Source organism: Amphiprion ocellaris, chromosome 7, assembly GCF_022539595.1.
Source record: "Amphiprion ocellaris isolate individual 3 ecotype Okinawa chromosome 7, ASM2253959v1, whole genome shotgun sequence".
Lineage (NCBI taxonomy): Eukaryota > Metazoa > Chordata > Actinopteri > Pomacentridae > Amphiprion > Amphiprion ocellaris.
In genome coordinates this window covers 36,076,317-36,091,370 of record NC_072772.1, presented here as the reverse complement: position 1 = coordinate 36,091,370, position 15,054 = coordinate 36,076,317, and the positions used below count along the sequence as shown (strand labels likewise).

General features: G+C 36.0%; 1 protein-coding gene across 1 annotated transcript; it reads right to left on the bottom strand.

The window, feature by feature from the left end:
* Window positions 1-2,145: 2,145 nt before the first annotated feature.
* On the bottom strand, window positions 2,146-12,322 carry LOC111584135 (cytochrome c oxidase subunit 7A2, mitochondrial). The gene is made up of 4 exons (XM_023293390.3): window positions 12,169-12,322; window positions 4,954-5,040; window positions 2,456-2,540; window positions 2,146-2,345 (listed from the first exon to the last, which is right to left on the bottom strand). Exons 1-4 carry the CDS (start codon window positions 12,181-12,183, stop codon window positions 2,287-2,289), a joined length of 246 nt encoding a protein of 81 aa, XP_023149158.1. The 5' UTR covers window positions 12,184-12,322; the 3' UTR covers window positions 2,146-2,286.
* Window positions 12,323-15,054: the final 2,732 nt, after the last annotated feature.

The window sequence follows — 15,054 nt, the reverse complement described above, 5'->3', positions numbered from 1 at the left end:
CCACAGGAAGCAATGAGAAGATTAGTTTGAAAATATTCCTTCTGTTCCTGAGTTATGGCATCAAAATAACAACCAGAAAAGTGTTTATGCACAGCAGGGTTTCCCTTTTCTCTATGTGATCGCTTCATTTGACCCTCGTTGATGTGAAATCTCGTCAGAATTCTTCTACAAATCCTCAAACTTCTGAGCTTTGATCACCAAAATCTGACACATTATTCAGTGTTTAAGAGATATTCCCTTTAACAACAACCCAGAAACATGATTTATTCATTTAAGAACCATATTTTATTCTGATGTCTTGATCCTTAATGAATTAAATACTGGATCATTTAATCCATAGAATCTGTAAATTATTGTGAGATAACAATTCAGTGGCATAGATCCTCCTTCTCCAGGGTAGTAAACCGTAAAAGAAGAAGAAGTTGCACTTTAAAACTGTTTATGAAAAGTAAATGCAGCCTCTGAGTCTGAAAATGGGTCGATGTGACGTTGAACGATGCAGGAAACCAGAAAATATTCTTAATTTCACCAAATAAAACTGTGAAAACTATGTTGCTTTTATTTTTTCACTTAACCAAACAAACAGAAAAGTGAAAAATGGAGGAAATGCTAATCATATTTTCATATTAATATTTTAGATGTTTAGCTTGTTAAAAGTAGAGACGTAGTATTTAAACCTGCATTCTTTCCAACCGCCAGCAGGAGGCGACTCTTCTGGACAGGAAGTCTGACTGTGTGGGGAGAAAATAGCTGGTTTCTTGCTTAGTTTGTTAGTTTATAAAACATTTTCCGGATGAGTTTATGGTGTCACTTGATAGTTTCCAGTCTTCTTCCGTAAAAGATGGTGTTAGTTTTGGATCATTTGATCCCAATCAGAGTAAAAAAGGTGATAAAGTATGTTGGATGTCTTTAGCTCCTTAAGTCGGGTTTCAAAAGACCAAAAATAATGACGGGCAAATTCCAAAATTCAAAATGATAGTCCACAAGATAAGTCCATCTTTTCATAAATTGTGTGGTTTAAATGAGTTGACAGTCAAAGGTGGAGAGATGGAATTGTAACTTTAAGTCTTGTTACTTCATTTTATTGCTGTTTGCTAATAATCTTATTACACCAATATCAACCTCCAAAGGTGAAAAATGAAGCTGTAGTTCCTTCAATGTCCACTTGAAGCTGGTAGCAACAGGAAGTCGATCTCCAAAGATCTCCACATTAAAATGTCAAACTTTACAACAGAAAGAAAGACTTTACAAGAAATGGTTTTCATCTCTAAGGAGAACTCACCCGTTCGTAAACTCCGTCCATTGATCTGCAGTTTATCCAGGTATTCCAGACGTCCTGCTCCCCAACAACATTTTCCAGTTTCTCCTGGTTGATCGTGAGGTGTTCCAAGGCCAGATGAGATATGTAAACCCTTCAGAAACTTCTGGAATTTCATGGGAAACCTCAAAAGAAGGAACTAGTGCAGGAACCAATCTGGTAGAACCTTTTTTTTTTTACAGGTGTTGTAGGGGAAGAAGAAAGTACTGACTTCAGAAAACTGCTGTGTGAGACCCGATGCTGATGGTTAAAGTCAGTCATTCCTTTTACTCCTGATGTTGTCGAGTAGCAGTCGCCACCAACAATGTGGTCTAACACTACTGAATGTCCCTCCAGGGATTAATAGAGTCAGTCGAAGTCTAACACAACAAACCGTCATTGTTGTTATGTCTGGTAACTAGAACTTGTTTTGGTGAGTTGAAGTTGAAGCTGTTGGATTCTACATAGAAATGGCAGAGAAAGTCTTAAAGGACCAGTCATATCACTCCTGAACCGAGTTCCTGAAGTGGAAAGATGCCTAAAATCTTTGAGGCCAGGAGTTGTTCGGTTATATGATTAATATTATGTAAACAACATGTCAGTGACTGGATCATTAGTTTAAAGTGCAGATTTTCACACCAGAATCTTTCATTTTTGGTAAAAAGAACCAGATCTAGGCTGTGTTTTGTTTCTAACTTAATACATTTAGTTTCTTCCCAAACATCCATCCATCACCGCTATCAGCCAACAATCCTCTGATCTCAGTCAGCGCTACTCTGGAAAACAGAACTTCATCAGAACTGAACAATTCATTTTCATTCCCCAGAATCCAGAGAGAAAAACATGAAAACGCTGGAGGAGTTTAATATTTTACAGTTTTTTTTACATCTCTGACATGAAACAAGGACAGATGCTGCTAAAATCAAACATTAGCGTTAGACTGAGCCAAACTCTCGGTGAAATAGACCGAGCCGAGCTCTTCTTGGCCTCTACGCCTTCTTCTGAGGCATAGAGGCGACGAGCAGCCAGTAGACAGAGTAGCAGGTTCCTGCAGAGAAAACAAACTTTTAAATATTCCTTTGTCATTAGCTTGATTTAGCAGTGAGGCGATATAGCAGTATGCTAAAGAAGAACAACTGCAGTTAAATGTCAGATTACCTCCGATGGTTAGCGTCATGGTCGCCCTGTACAGCAGGACGTCACCGGTTCCTCCCTTGATGTGGACTGGCAGGCCGTTGTCGGCCTGTAACCGTAGAAACAACACGGTTAAAACGATGGAGTGTGTGAATGTGTTGGTATTATGAGACTCTTTTTCATCTGCAGTCACAAATGTTACTGAAGTTTCCGTCAGATATGCGTCGTTTCTGTTTGTTACCTGTAATTATACATCATATCCGACATGGAGGCAGGATCCTGATTGGTCAGGATCCACCGGCTAGCCATAGAGTCACAGTTCAGTGTGTTACTTCCAGTTATGTAGGACTATTTCCTCTGAGTTTATTAAATACCTGCACCATTAGACAGCAGCAGGATCCATACAAGCGTCTCCAAAGAGAAAGAGTTGTACATTAATGTGCACAAACAACCATAACTTCATTAATTACTTTAATTATAAATGATCCCCAACAAGATCAGTTAGGATCAGGATCTAAAAGCATGTGACAGTTTAGTTTGTTGCTTCCAGGACTATTTCCTCTGAGTTCATAAAATACCAGAAAATACCAAACAGGATCAGTCCAAGACAGGATCCAACAGCAATCTACAGAGTCCCAGTTTAGTTTGTTGCTTCCAGCTGTTTAGGACTATTTTCTCTGAGTTTATTAAAAACCTGCAGCAGAATCCGTATGAGCACAAACAGCAGCAGCTTCATTAAATACTTAGAATTATAAACGATCCCTGACAGGGAGACAGGTTGGATCAGGATCTAAAAGAAGGTCATAAAGGTATTTTACTGTTTGCTAATTATTACTTAGATTATCATCACATATGCACAACATTTTCAGTGGTAAATACAGTCCACTGCTGGATTTTTGGATACTTTGAGAAGCTGCTGTTAGTTTAGATTTAGTTTTTGTCTATCATTATTGAATTATTATATAAAATAAATATCCACGCGGATCTACAGATTGATGAGGCAGTAATGTTTTCACATCTAAAAAGGACTAAAGATTTAAAGTTATTTAGTTGACGCAACACATCAATAAAAAATTATCAAAATACGCAATTATTTACAAAAACCAATGTGCTGTATTTCCAGATCTAATAAATCTAAAAATACAGTGTTCATATTAATACAAACATGGACTAAAGATGACACCTGGATGGTAAAACCAATCCACCAGACAATGTATGTGTGCTGTTATTTAAGCTCAGTTTCATTTTCTGGACTGGTGTTGATGGCTGTTGTTGTTGGATTCAAACATTTCGAGTCATGGTGATCTGACATGTTCTTAATGTTTTCTGTTCTGACCAACGGTTTCTGGACGTGTTGTTTCTTGTCACCAGCCAAGTCGTCAGACTGCGGGATGTGGAGGGTATTTTGATCTGTACGGCCGAATAAGCTTCCTGATGTCCAAAGCTGGTTAAAGTGCAGCGATTACAGACTTCTGGTTCAAGATATTTTACATATGTGAGAAAATGTGTTTAGTTTATTTAATTAAACAAAGTTTTACCTTCATACTGTGAATACTTTCAGAGTTTCAGGCCCCTAAAAGGTCCAAATTTATCACTTCTTAATGTACTTTTGATGAAAAGCACATTCGAGTTCTGCTAGAAACTGACACCAGATCACCACTAAAAAGGTGAAATTACCAGATAAAGATGCACAATGACCACAAAAAGAAGCCAAATCACTACAGAGGGACAGAAAATCAAATCAGCCCAAAAAGAATCTAAATTACTATAGAAAGTGATAAATCACCACATAAAGATGCAGAATCACAACAAAAACACGAAGATCTAAAAGATCTAAAATTATATTAAAAAGATGCAGAATTACTACAGAAAGAAATAAATCACAATACTTACTTTATATTAAGCTGTCCTAGTGGACTCCAGCTTGATTAAACACTTGTGCACTAACTGGAGGTCATTAAGTGCCACAGTAGATTTTGTCGTGGTGCCCCTTCACTAGCTAATGGACTGGTTCTGTATCTCCACTAACTTTATTAGTGAGCAGAGTTCTACCTTCATACTGGAAATATTTCCACAGTTCCAGATCTTTGAAGTCCATAGAGGTGGGTCCAGATTTATCACTTTTTAATGGACTTTTTCCATCATTTCTGAGCCTCATCATTTTGAACGTATTCAGATTCTTTTTTGAAATTATTTGACCAGGATCACCACATTGAATGCATAGTATTGACAATGAACCACAGAGGTGGGAGTGTGATGATACGTGGCTGGAGAAAACTTTAAAAAGTGCATTCTGGGTAAACCTTCAAGACTCATATCATAATGTGTGACAGGTGGTTGGTCAGAAAAAGTTCTAGACAATGAAAGGAGCATTTTTACAAACATTTGATACCAGAATAATCTTCTGGACATGATTCATTTCTGTTCAAAATACTCTGAAAACTTTCAAAGTATGAAGGCAAAGCTCCCTTCTAAGTTTACTGGCAGCATCAACAAGCCACCCCTGTTGGAAGATGTGTTACCTGGAAGAGTTTTTGGGCTTCGGGGACTTTGTTCCTCAGCTGTCTGGCAGAGCTGCTGAAGGCTCGGCTGGCCAGAAGGGGAACTTTCTGGAAATTCAAACAAACACAACATGGAAACTCATTTTGGAAGACAGAGGAGAGAGAAGGAAAGGCAGCAGATTAAAACCCCTAAACTCCAACACAACCTCTGAGTCCACCGTTATCTACATGGACAGAATCCCATCTATGTTTGTGGTGATTCTACATCCTTTCACCACATGAGAGAAGCACTTAATGACCGTCACATCCTATCTGAAGCTGAAGTTAATGTTTCTATGACATTTGTTGACAATCAAAGTTTACATTTCTGTTTTTATGACAACATTTGAAGATTTTTCTAAACCCATAATTGACAACATGATCACTGGATCTAACAGAGCTCTGGCTGGAGGTCATTCAACACCACAGTGGTCTTTGTCATGGTGCCCCTTTGCTAGCTAAACCCCCACAATGCTCTCTGCTTGCCAACATGAACTGCCTGTTAAACAGTAAGAGGCTCCACCTGGTGGAACAACCAGGAACTACAGTTAATCTATAATACATAATCTGACATGCATGATCTTCTTCCTTATATTTTGCATCTCTTTGTCATTTTATGTCCCCCTTCTGTTGTTTTTGCCAGATTTTGTGTCCTATTTGTGTCGTTTTGTCTCATGTTTTGTCATTTTCTGCCCTTTATGCTGGCATCCATTAACTGTCACAGAAGTCTTTGTCATGGTGCCCATTACTAGCTAAACTAGGAACTACAACTAATCTACAATACATATTTTGACATGCACGAGCTTCTTCTTTTTTATATTTTGTGTCTCATTTGTGTAATTTTGTCTCGTTTTGCCATTTTCTGCCTTTTCTGGTATCCATTAACTGTCAAAAAAGTCTTTGTCATGGTGCCCCTTTACTAGCTAAACTCCCATAATGACGCCTCCTCTGGTCTCTATGCTATCAAACAGTAAGAAGCTCCACCTGGTGGAACAACCAGGTGCTACAGCTGATCTACGGTACATTTTCTGACAGTCATGACCTTCTTCTTCCTTACATTTAGCAATTTTGTGTCCTATTGTTTTTTGTGTCCTGTCTGTGTCATTTCACGTCTTTTTCTGTAATTTTGTCTCATGTTTTGCTATTTTCTGCCTTGAACATGCATGATCTTCCGTTTCTGCCTCATATTGAGCCATTTTGTTGTCTTGTTTTTGTTGTTTTGTGTCCTGTTTTTGTTGCTTTACATCTTCTTTCTGTCATTTCATGTCTCGTTTCTGTAGTTTGGTCTCATGTTTTGCCTTTTTCTACCTTGTACACTCTGCCTACACTTATTTTGGCTTTGTGCTGGCAGCACAAAGCTGGCAGCAGCTGAGGCCAGAGACTTTACGTTCTCGGGTTTTCTCACGGTGTAATATATCAGGAATGTCTTGATGGAATTTCTTTGGCACAAATGTCCACTTGGACTCAACTGGATTTCGGTGGTGTAATGAAACACATTTTTGGTCGTAACTCAAGAATTCAGACAATAATTATGACTAAATGTTAACGATAAAAAATAATGAGAGGGTCCAAAAGGTCAAATTCTGGCCAGATGTGGATGGAAACTGCAGTTTGGAGGCAAACAAGATGGAGGAGGCAATTAGGTAGTTTTTATTCTCATTTTGATTCAGATTTTGAGTCTTTTTTGAAATATTTTCTTTCAATTTGGACATATTTGGAGTCTTTTCCATTTTGAGTCATTCTGGGGATATTTGGAGTCTTTTTAAACACATTTTGACTCATTTTGGACGTATTCTGAGTATTTTCTGAATTATTTTGAGTCATTTTTTTCCTAGTTTCAAGTCAGTTTTGACTTGAGTCATTTTCAAGATATTTTGAGTGACTTTGGACATATTTGGAGTCTTTTTCAACATTTTTTGAGTCCTTTTTTCCGAGATTAAAATCTTTTTTGACATATTTTGAGTCATTTTCCAAAATATATTGAGTTATTTTGGACATACTAAGAGTATCTCCCAACTTTATTTTCCTAGTTTCAAGTCATTTTGGACATATTTTGAGTAATTCTGGGCATATTTTGAGTCTTTTTGATGTATTTTGAGTCATTTTGCACATATTTTGAGTCTTCTTTGACATATTTTGAGTCATTTTGGACATATTTGGAATTTTTTTCACATATTTTGAGTCATTTTGTACATATTTTGAATCTTCTACATATTTTGAGTCATTTTGTACATATTTTGAATCTTCTACATATTTTGAGTCATTTTGTACATATTTTGAATCTTCTACATATTTTGAGTCATTTTGTACATATTTTGAGTCTTCTACATATTTTGAGTCATTTTGTACATATTTTGAATCTTCTACATATTTTGAGTCATTTTGTACATATTTTGAGTCTTCTTTGACATATTTTGAGTCATATTGGACATATTTGGAATCTTTTTGACATATTCTAAGTCATTTTGTACATATTTTGGGTCATTTTAGACATATTTTGAGTGCTTTTGGACATACTTTGAAATATTTTTGTCATTTGAGTACATTTTGTCCAATAAATCATCAAAGAAATTGTTCTTTTTTATGTGTCCTTCAAGTTCCAGATTAGTTCATGATTTATGGCAGTATTTTGGTGGTTTAAACTTCTTTTGGACACAATTCAAGTTTTTTTTTTGAAGGCAAACATGATGGAGGAGGGAATCACGCCATTTTTATTCTAATTACTGTACAATAATTATCTTATTTTCATTTGTTTGATTGTTTGAGCCAATAAAAAACCCTTTGAATCTTAATAATTCATACACACATGGAAGTAATCAAGCCCTTATTTAAACTGTTGTGTTATTAAAGTAAAAGATTGAGATCCTTCTTCCACCACTTCATACTCTCGACTGCTTTTTAGTTTGTCGCAGTTCACGTGACTCTTCCTCCAGTAGTTATTCTGATTATTTGAGGTAAATATTCACGACTTTGGGCTGATGTCTGACGTTTTACTGGACATTAATTCTTCCATCCGATGGGCTACGACAGTTTACTGACGTAAAAATAGCTCTGCCTGACCTGTAAGTTGTGATGTTTTGACATTAAAACCTGAGAAAGAGGAAGAGAAACGACTGTCAGGCTCGTATCGTTTCTGTTTTCAGGCTGCTGCTGATAGACCAGTTCCAGCTGTGGTTTCAGCTCTTCTCATGTTCATGCTGTTTCCAGAGTTTGGCAGCATTATTTTCATTAGTTTCATATTAAAACGCTCCACTGTCAACATCACCCAGTTCAGTCTGAGGGAACTTGTACATCAAACGGCTCAGATCTTTTCCAGCAGGTTAAGAAGGATGCCGAACTGTAAATCAGTTTTTTACAAAAAAAAGAGACTTACTGGAAAAATGCTGCACATGTTGATGCCAGTTGGAGAAATTCAACATTTTCTTATGATTCGTGTCATTCTAAATGTGACATTTGTTATTTAGTTAATGATTCATGGCACTAATTTTGTGGTGTAAAGTTATTTTGGACACATTTTGAATCATTACAGAGGTACTGAGTTATGTTGAACCAGTCTTGTGTCATTTTGGACATATTTTGAGTCTTTTTCAACATATTTGAGTCATTTTTGATGTATTTTGAGTCTTTTTCGACATATTTTGTCTTTTCGTAATTTTGAGTCCTTTTGACACATTTTTTTTGTCTTTTTCTGCATATTTGGAGTCTTTTTCAATGTATTTGGAGTCTTTTTCAACATATTTGGAGTCTTTTTTGACATTTTATTTTTTTTAACATATATGGAGGTTTTTAAAATGTATTTGGAGTTTTTTCACCAATTTGAAGTCTTTTTCAACATATTTTGAGTATTCTTTGGACATATTTTGAGTCCTTTTCAACATATTTTGAGTCTTTTTCGACATATCTTGAATCTTTTTCGACGTATTTGGAGTCCTTCATTGACATATTTGGAGTCTTTTTCAATGTATTTGGAATCTTTTTCAACATGTTTTGAGTCTTTTTGGAAATATTTGGGGTTTTCTTTGGACATATTTTGAGTCTTTTTCAACATATTTTGATTCTTTTTTGACATGTTTCAGTCTTTTTCCGAGGGGTTTCTCCGGGGTTATTTTCGACATATATGGAGTCTTTTTTGAGGTATTTGGAGTTTTTTTCACATATTTTGAGTCTTTTTTGATGTATATTGAGTCTTTTCCAACACATATTTTCAAATAATTTATCAAAACTAGTTTCAAGTCATTTTGGATGAATTTTGAGTCATTTTGATATACTTGGAGTCATGTTTTTTTTTAGTATTTTCAACTCATTTTGGGCAAATTGTGAATCACTCGAGTCCAACGTTTTGTAAAATAAATTGTCAAAGAAATTGTGACCGTTTTAACTGTATTTCTAATTTAGTTTATGATTTATAGCTCTAATTTGGTGGTTGTAAATACACATTTTGAGTCATTTTTAATCATTTCAAGTCATTTCGGACAAATTTTAAATATTTTTGACAAATCTGGGGTCCTTTTGAACAAATATTGAGTCATTCTGTTAAGTAATTTAGCAGAAAAATGGCTGTTTTTAATGTGTTTTCTGGTTTCCTGCTGACAAAAGACCTTTCTGAGTTTTCTCTCTTTCATGTCGTTCTGTTTCTGTCGAGCTGCAGGACTTTAGTTTGAAAACTGAACCATGAGCAAATAAAAAACTGCTGCTTGGAGTTCATTTATAATTCATTTTGAGAACAGTTTCAGATCAACGAAGCTTCACTTTAAAGAGTGATAATCAATCACTCTTTAAAGCGATTGATTATCTGTAATGAGCTGCGTCATTGTTCAGGTCAGTTTTTATTTGATGCTGATGATTTGAAATCCTGTGGGATCATTTGAAAACATTTGGTTTTAGTTTGACTGAAAGGAAACAGAAATTAAGGATACTTGACTCGAGTATAACTCTGCTTTAAAGAAACAAACAAGAAATGGAACAGAAGATTAATTTCAGATTAAGTTTTCAAGTCGCTTTCGATGTATTTTAAGTCTTTCTCTACTTATTCTGAGTCACTTTTGGTCACATTTTGAGTTTTTGTTTTTTTTTTTTTTAAAACTTATTTGAGTCATTTGGTCACATTTTGAGTCATTTTTGACTTATGAGTGTTTTTTGACATATTTTGAGACTTTTTTGACATATTTTAAGTCTTTTTGGACATATCTGGAATCTTTCTTTTGTTAGTTTGAGTTTTTTTTTACTTATGTTGAGGATGTTTAACTTATTTTGAGTCTTTTGGGACATTTTTTGAGTCATGTTGAGTTATTTTGACTCTTGCTTTACTTCTTTTGAGTCATTTCAAACGCATTTTTGAGTCTTTTTGGACATATTTTAGGTCATGTTTTTCACTGTTTTCAAGTAATTTTGAGTCTGAACAGACAGGTTTGTAGTTGCATTGGAGTTTCATGTTATTGTGGACATGTCTGGAATGTTTTTGATATATTTTGAGTCTCTGTTGACTTATTTTAAGTCTTTTTCTACACGTTTTGAGTGTCTGTTAACTTATTTTAAGTCTTTTTCAACATATTTTGAGTCTCCGTTGACTTATTTCAGGTCTTTTTCAACATATTTTGAGTCTCTGTTGACTTATTTTAAGTCTTTTTCTACATATTTTGAGTCTCCGTTGACTTATTTTAAGTCTTTTTCAACATATTTTGAGTCTCCGTTGACTTATTTTAAGTCTTTTTCAACATATTTTGAGTCGCTGTTGACTTATTTTAAGTCTTTTTCTACATATTTTGAGTCTCCGTTGACTTATTTTAAGTCTTTTTCAACATATTTTGAGTCCTTTTCGACATTTTACATCTTTTTTGACATATTTAGAGTCCTTTTCAACATATCTGTGATTTTGGATATATTTTGAATCTCTTTCAACATATTTTGAGTAATTTTCTAGCTGTTTTCAAGTAATTTTGGACCAATTTGAGTATTTATTGACAGGTTTTGAGATGCATTGGATATTGTTTTATTTTGGAGACATTCCATATCTATTTTAACATATTAAGTCATTTATTTTACTAGTTTTAAATCATTTTAGATACATTTTGAGTCATTACAGCAAGGCTTTGAGTTGAGTTGGACACATCCTGAGTGATTTGGGAGGTATTTTGAGTCTTTTTCAACACAGTCTTTTCTGACATATTGAGTCATTTTTTTTTACTGCATTCCAATAAGTTTTGGAAAAGATTTGAAAGCTTGCAGAGGTTTTGGGGTTTTTTGGACCATTCAACAGCAGCAGTGTCGTGTCACTTTAAGAAAAGCCGCTTTTTGACGGTACACCAAGGTCAGATAGGGTGGCTGGGGGCGGGACCGACGCTACGTAGAGCCAATCACAGCCTCCGAACCCGACACCAGAGCCAATCAGAGAGGAGGAAACACTTCGGCGTCTGCGAGGTGAATTAAGTCCAGCTGCTGTCAAACTTCAACTCAACTGGAGCAAAAAGTCCAGAATATGGGACAATTCGGAACTTTGTGGGACTTTAAACCACTGAAACACAAAAAGTTAAGGAGGTTAAACGTCAATTTAAGGAGCAAAATCTTCACAGTGAACCATTAATTTGATTGTGGATGAATATTGTAAATGTAAACATCAGACTGTGTTTCTAGATGGTGAAACGTGACACAGGGTTCAAGTTCAGTGAAAATCGACACATTTTCATGCAAAAAAATACATTAAATTATTAGTTTAGTAGGAATGAAAAGGCTGCTGTGGTTGTAAACACACTGGGTACCTCATTAAAATGCTTTATCCATGTGTATTTTATCGTTTATGTGTCATATGTGTGTTGTATTTTGTGTATTTTACTTCCCTTTTTAACACGGTACAGAGGATAAGTCATAAACCTGCTGCAGAAAGCGTCTCGGTGGACTTTGTTTAGTCAACATGTGAAGATTAACAAGGCGGAAGAAGCAAAAGCAGCAGTAAAACAGTGTGAAAATACTTCATAAGAGGCAGAAAATCCTTGAAAATGTGGTATATTTAGTGTAATGCAGCAGCAGCAGCAGCAGCAGCAGCAGCAGCAGAGTGTTAATGAGACACAAAGGTCAGGCCTGGTCAGCTGCTAGCTTTACCTCCTGCTCTGTCCTCACTTCAAGCTGGATATAAAGCGCAGAAACACAGAAATAAGGAGTGAAAGGAGGGGAATGAAGAGGAGTAATAGTTGTTGTATTTACCAGGAGGTGGTTCATGTCGATCAGCTCGATTCACCCTCACAAGGACAAACACCGGACTGGTTCAGACGATATCAGAGTTTCTGAATCGAAGCCAAACTACGATCAGCTGCAGAAAACAAATGTCAGCAGGAAACACTCAGACTGCTGCTGCTGCTGTAAAACCACCTTCACAGATAAAATAAAACACCATTATATATTATAAATGTACTATATATGAGATATTATATGTATGTGTCACGTGTTTTAGGTGTTATTTATATTTTAGATGCATTAAATGTGTACCATATTGTTATTAAATGCATTATATGAGATGTTCTTGTGTGTTTGTATATATATATATGTGTAGAGAGAGAGAGAAAAAAATAGAATAAAATATTAAGAAATACATGTTTTTAAAGAGAAAATAAAAATAAGACAAAAATACAATAAAAACAATCAAACATTTAAAGAATTAAATATTTTAAAGTATAAAATACTTAAAAATGACAAAAAATGGATTAAAAGTACACAAAACATAAAAAGTAAAACATTTTGAATTAAACAAAAGACAATATTACTAATAATAAAAATAACATTAAAAATAGACAATAAAACAAACACAAAAAACATTTAAAAAGATATAACAAAATAAATTGAAAAAAATATATATATGACAAAAATACAATAAAAAATTAACAGTAAAACAGTTAAAAGAATAATTTTATATATATATATATATATATATATATATATATATATATATATAAAAATTCATATATATATAATACAAAATTTAGAATGAATTATTATATATTTTATATATTATATTATATCTTATATATCTTATATATATTATATATATGACAGAGAGAGAGAGATATTAAATAAACATATATATTGTTATATATGTACACATGCCATATATTATTATTATTATTATTATTATTATTATTATCATTATTATTATTATATGTACGCACATTTGACTTGGTGTAAATAAACAAATCTAAATCTGTGAATTCTAAATAAAAAAATGCTACAAGTGTAAGTACAAGAAGTACTGTGTAAAAGAAAGTGGAAACAGGGTTTTAATTAGAATATTATTTAAATTACAGTATTGCACATGAGGGTTGAATACTGTTTATGTCTTGAATATTGCACTGACAGAAGTCCTTCATGATTTTCTGGTTTATTGTTCATGAGGGAAGAAGCTGCTGGGATGTTCTCCTCATCCTGGAGGAGTCCAGGTCCTGCAGGGGGGCAGTGGGACACCGATGGTTCTCTAATCCGTCCTGATGGTCTGTTAGAGTCTCCTCACGTCTGATTTGGTGGCAGAACCGAACCAGACAGTTGGAGATGAGCACAGGACAGACTGACTGACAGCTGAGTAGAACTGGATTAACAGGCTGCTGGTTGAACTTCCTCAGCTGGTGGAGGAAGTTCAGCCTCTGCTGGGCCTTTTTCACCACCGAGTCCAGTGGAGAGATGTCCTGGGAGATGGTTGTACCCAGGAACCTGAAGGACTCCAGAGCCCTGCTGGTTGTCATGGCTACAGTCTGATGTGGAATCCCTAATCAGAATCCACCAGAGGTTGAGTCTGGATCAGTAATCAGATAGTGAGGGTCTGGTTCTGTTTACGGAGTTAAAGGTCAGCAGCTTTACTGGAGAACCGGCAGCTTTAACGGAGAACCGGCAGCTTTAACGGAGAACCGGCAGCTTTAACGATGAACCGGCAGCTTTAATGATGAACCAGCAGCTTTACTGGAGAACCGGCAGCTTTAACGGAGAACCGGCAGCTTTAACGGAGAACCGGCAGCTTTAACGGAGAACCGGCAGCTTTAACGGAGAACCGGCAGCTTTAACGGAGAACCGGCAGCTTTACTGGAGAACCGGCAGCTTTACTGGAGAACCGGCAGCTTTACTGGAGAACCGGCAGCTTTAACGGAGAACCGGCAGCTTTAACGGAGAACCGGCAGCTTTAACGGAGAACCGGCAGCTTTACTGGAGAACCGGCAGCTTTAACGGAGAACCGGCAGCTTTAAGGGAGAACCGGCAGCTTTAAGGGAGAACCGGCAGCTTTAACGGAGAACCGGCAGCTTTAACGGAGAACCGGCAGCTTTAACGGAGAACCGGCAGCTTTAACGGAGAACCGGCAGCTTTACTGGAGAACCGGCAGCTTTAACGGAGAACCGGCAGCTTTAAGGGAGAACCAGCAGCTTTAACGGAGAACCAGCAGCTTTAAGGGAGAACCAGCAGCTTTAACGGAGAACCAGCAGCTTTAACGGAGAACCAGCAGCTTTAACGGAGAACCAGCAGCTTTAAGGGAGAACCAGCAGCTTTAACGGAGAACCAGCAGCTTTAACGGAGAACCAGCAGCTTTAACAGAGAACCAGCAGAAGGAGTTTCCAGAGAAAGCAGAAGTGTGCTGAACACCTGTCAGGTGGAGGGAAGTAAAAACTTCTCCTGAAGAAAAACGTGACTTTCACTTGTTGTTTTTGAGCTCTGGGTCGGAGCGAAGCTTCAGCAGCAGCTCAGAGCAGCAGCTGCAGCCGTCTGGTGAGTTTTATTTACTCTCCGTCTCAACCACACATGCAAAGTGATTTAAAATGAAACACTGAGGAGGTTTTAGAGCATTGGAGGGAAAATACGACGAGCAGAGTCTGAGGAAGAGCTTTAACAGCTCAGAGCTTTACTTTCAGTCAGATATTTACTGCACGTATTTCAGTTTCTAACACACTATTAGATGTATTTTATATATAAATCTAATTTTATGATAGATTATTGTATTATTAATACATATCTGGAGTTATGTGATTAAATCTCTGTACTTTATGTTAATAAATCCATTCAATGTTTTATGAGCTTTTGTTCATATTTTGTCTATTTTTAGTGTTTCGTTGTATTTTT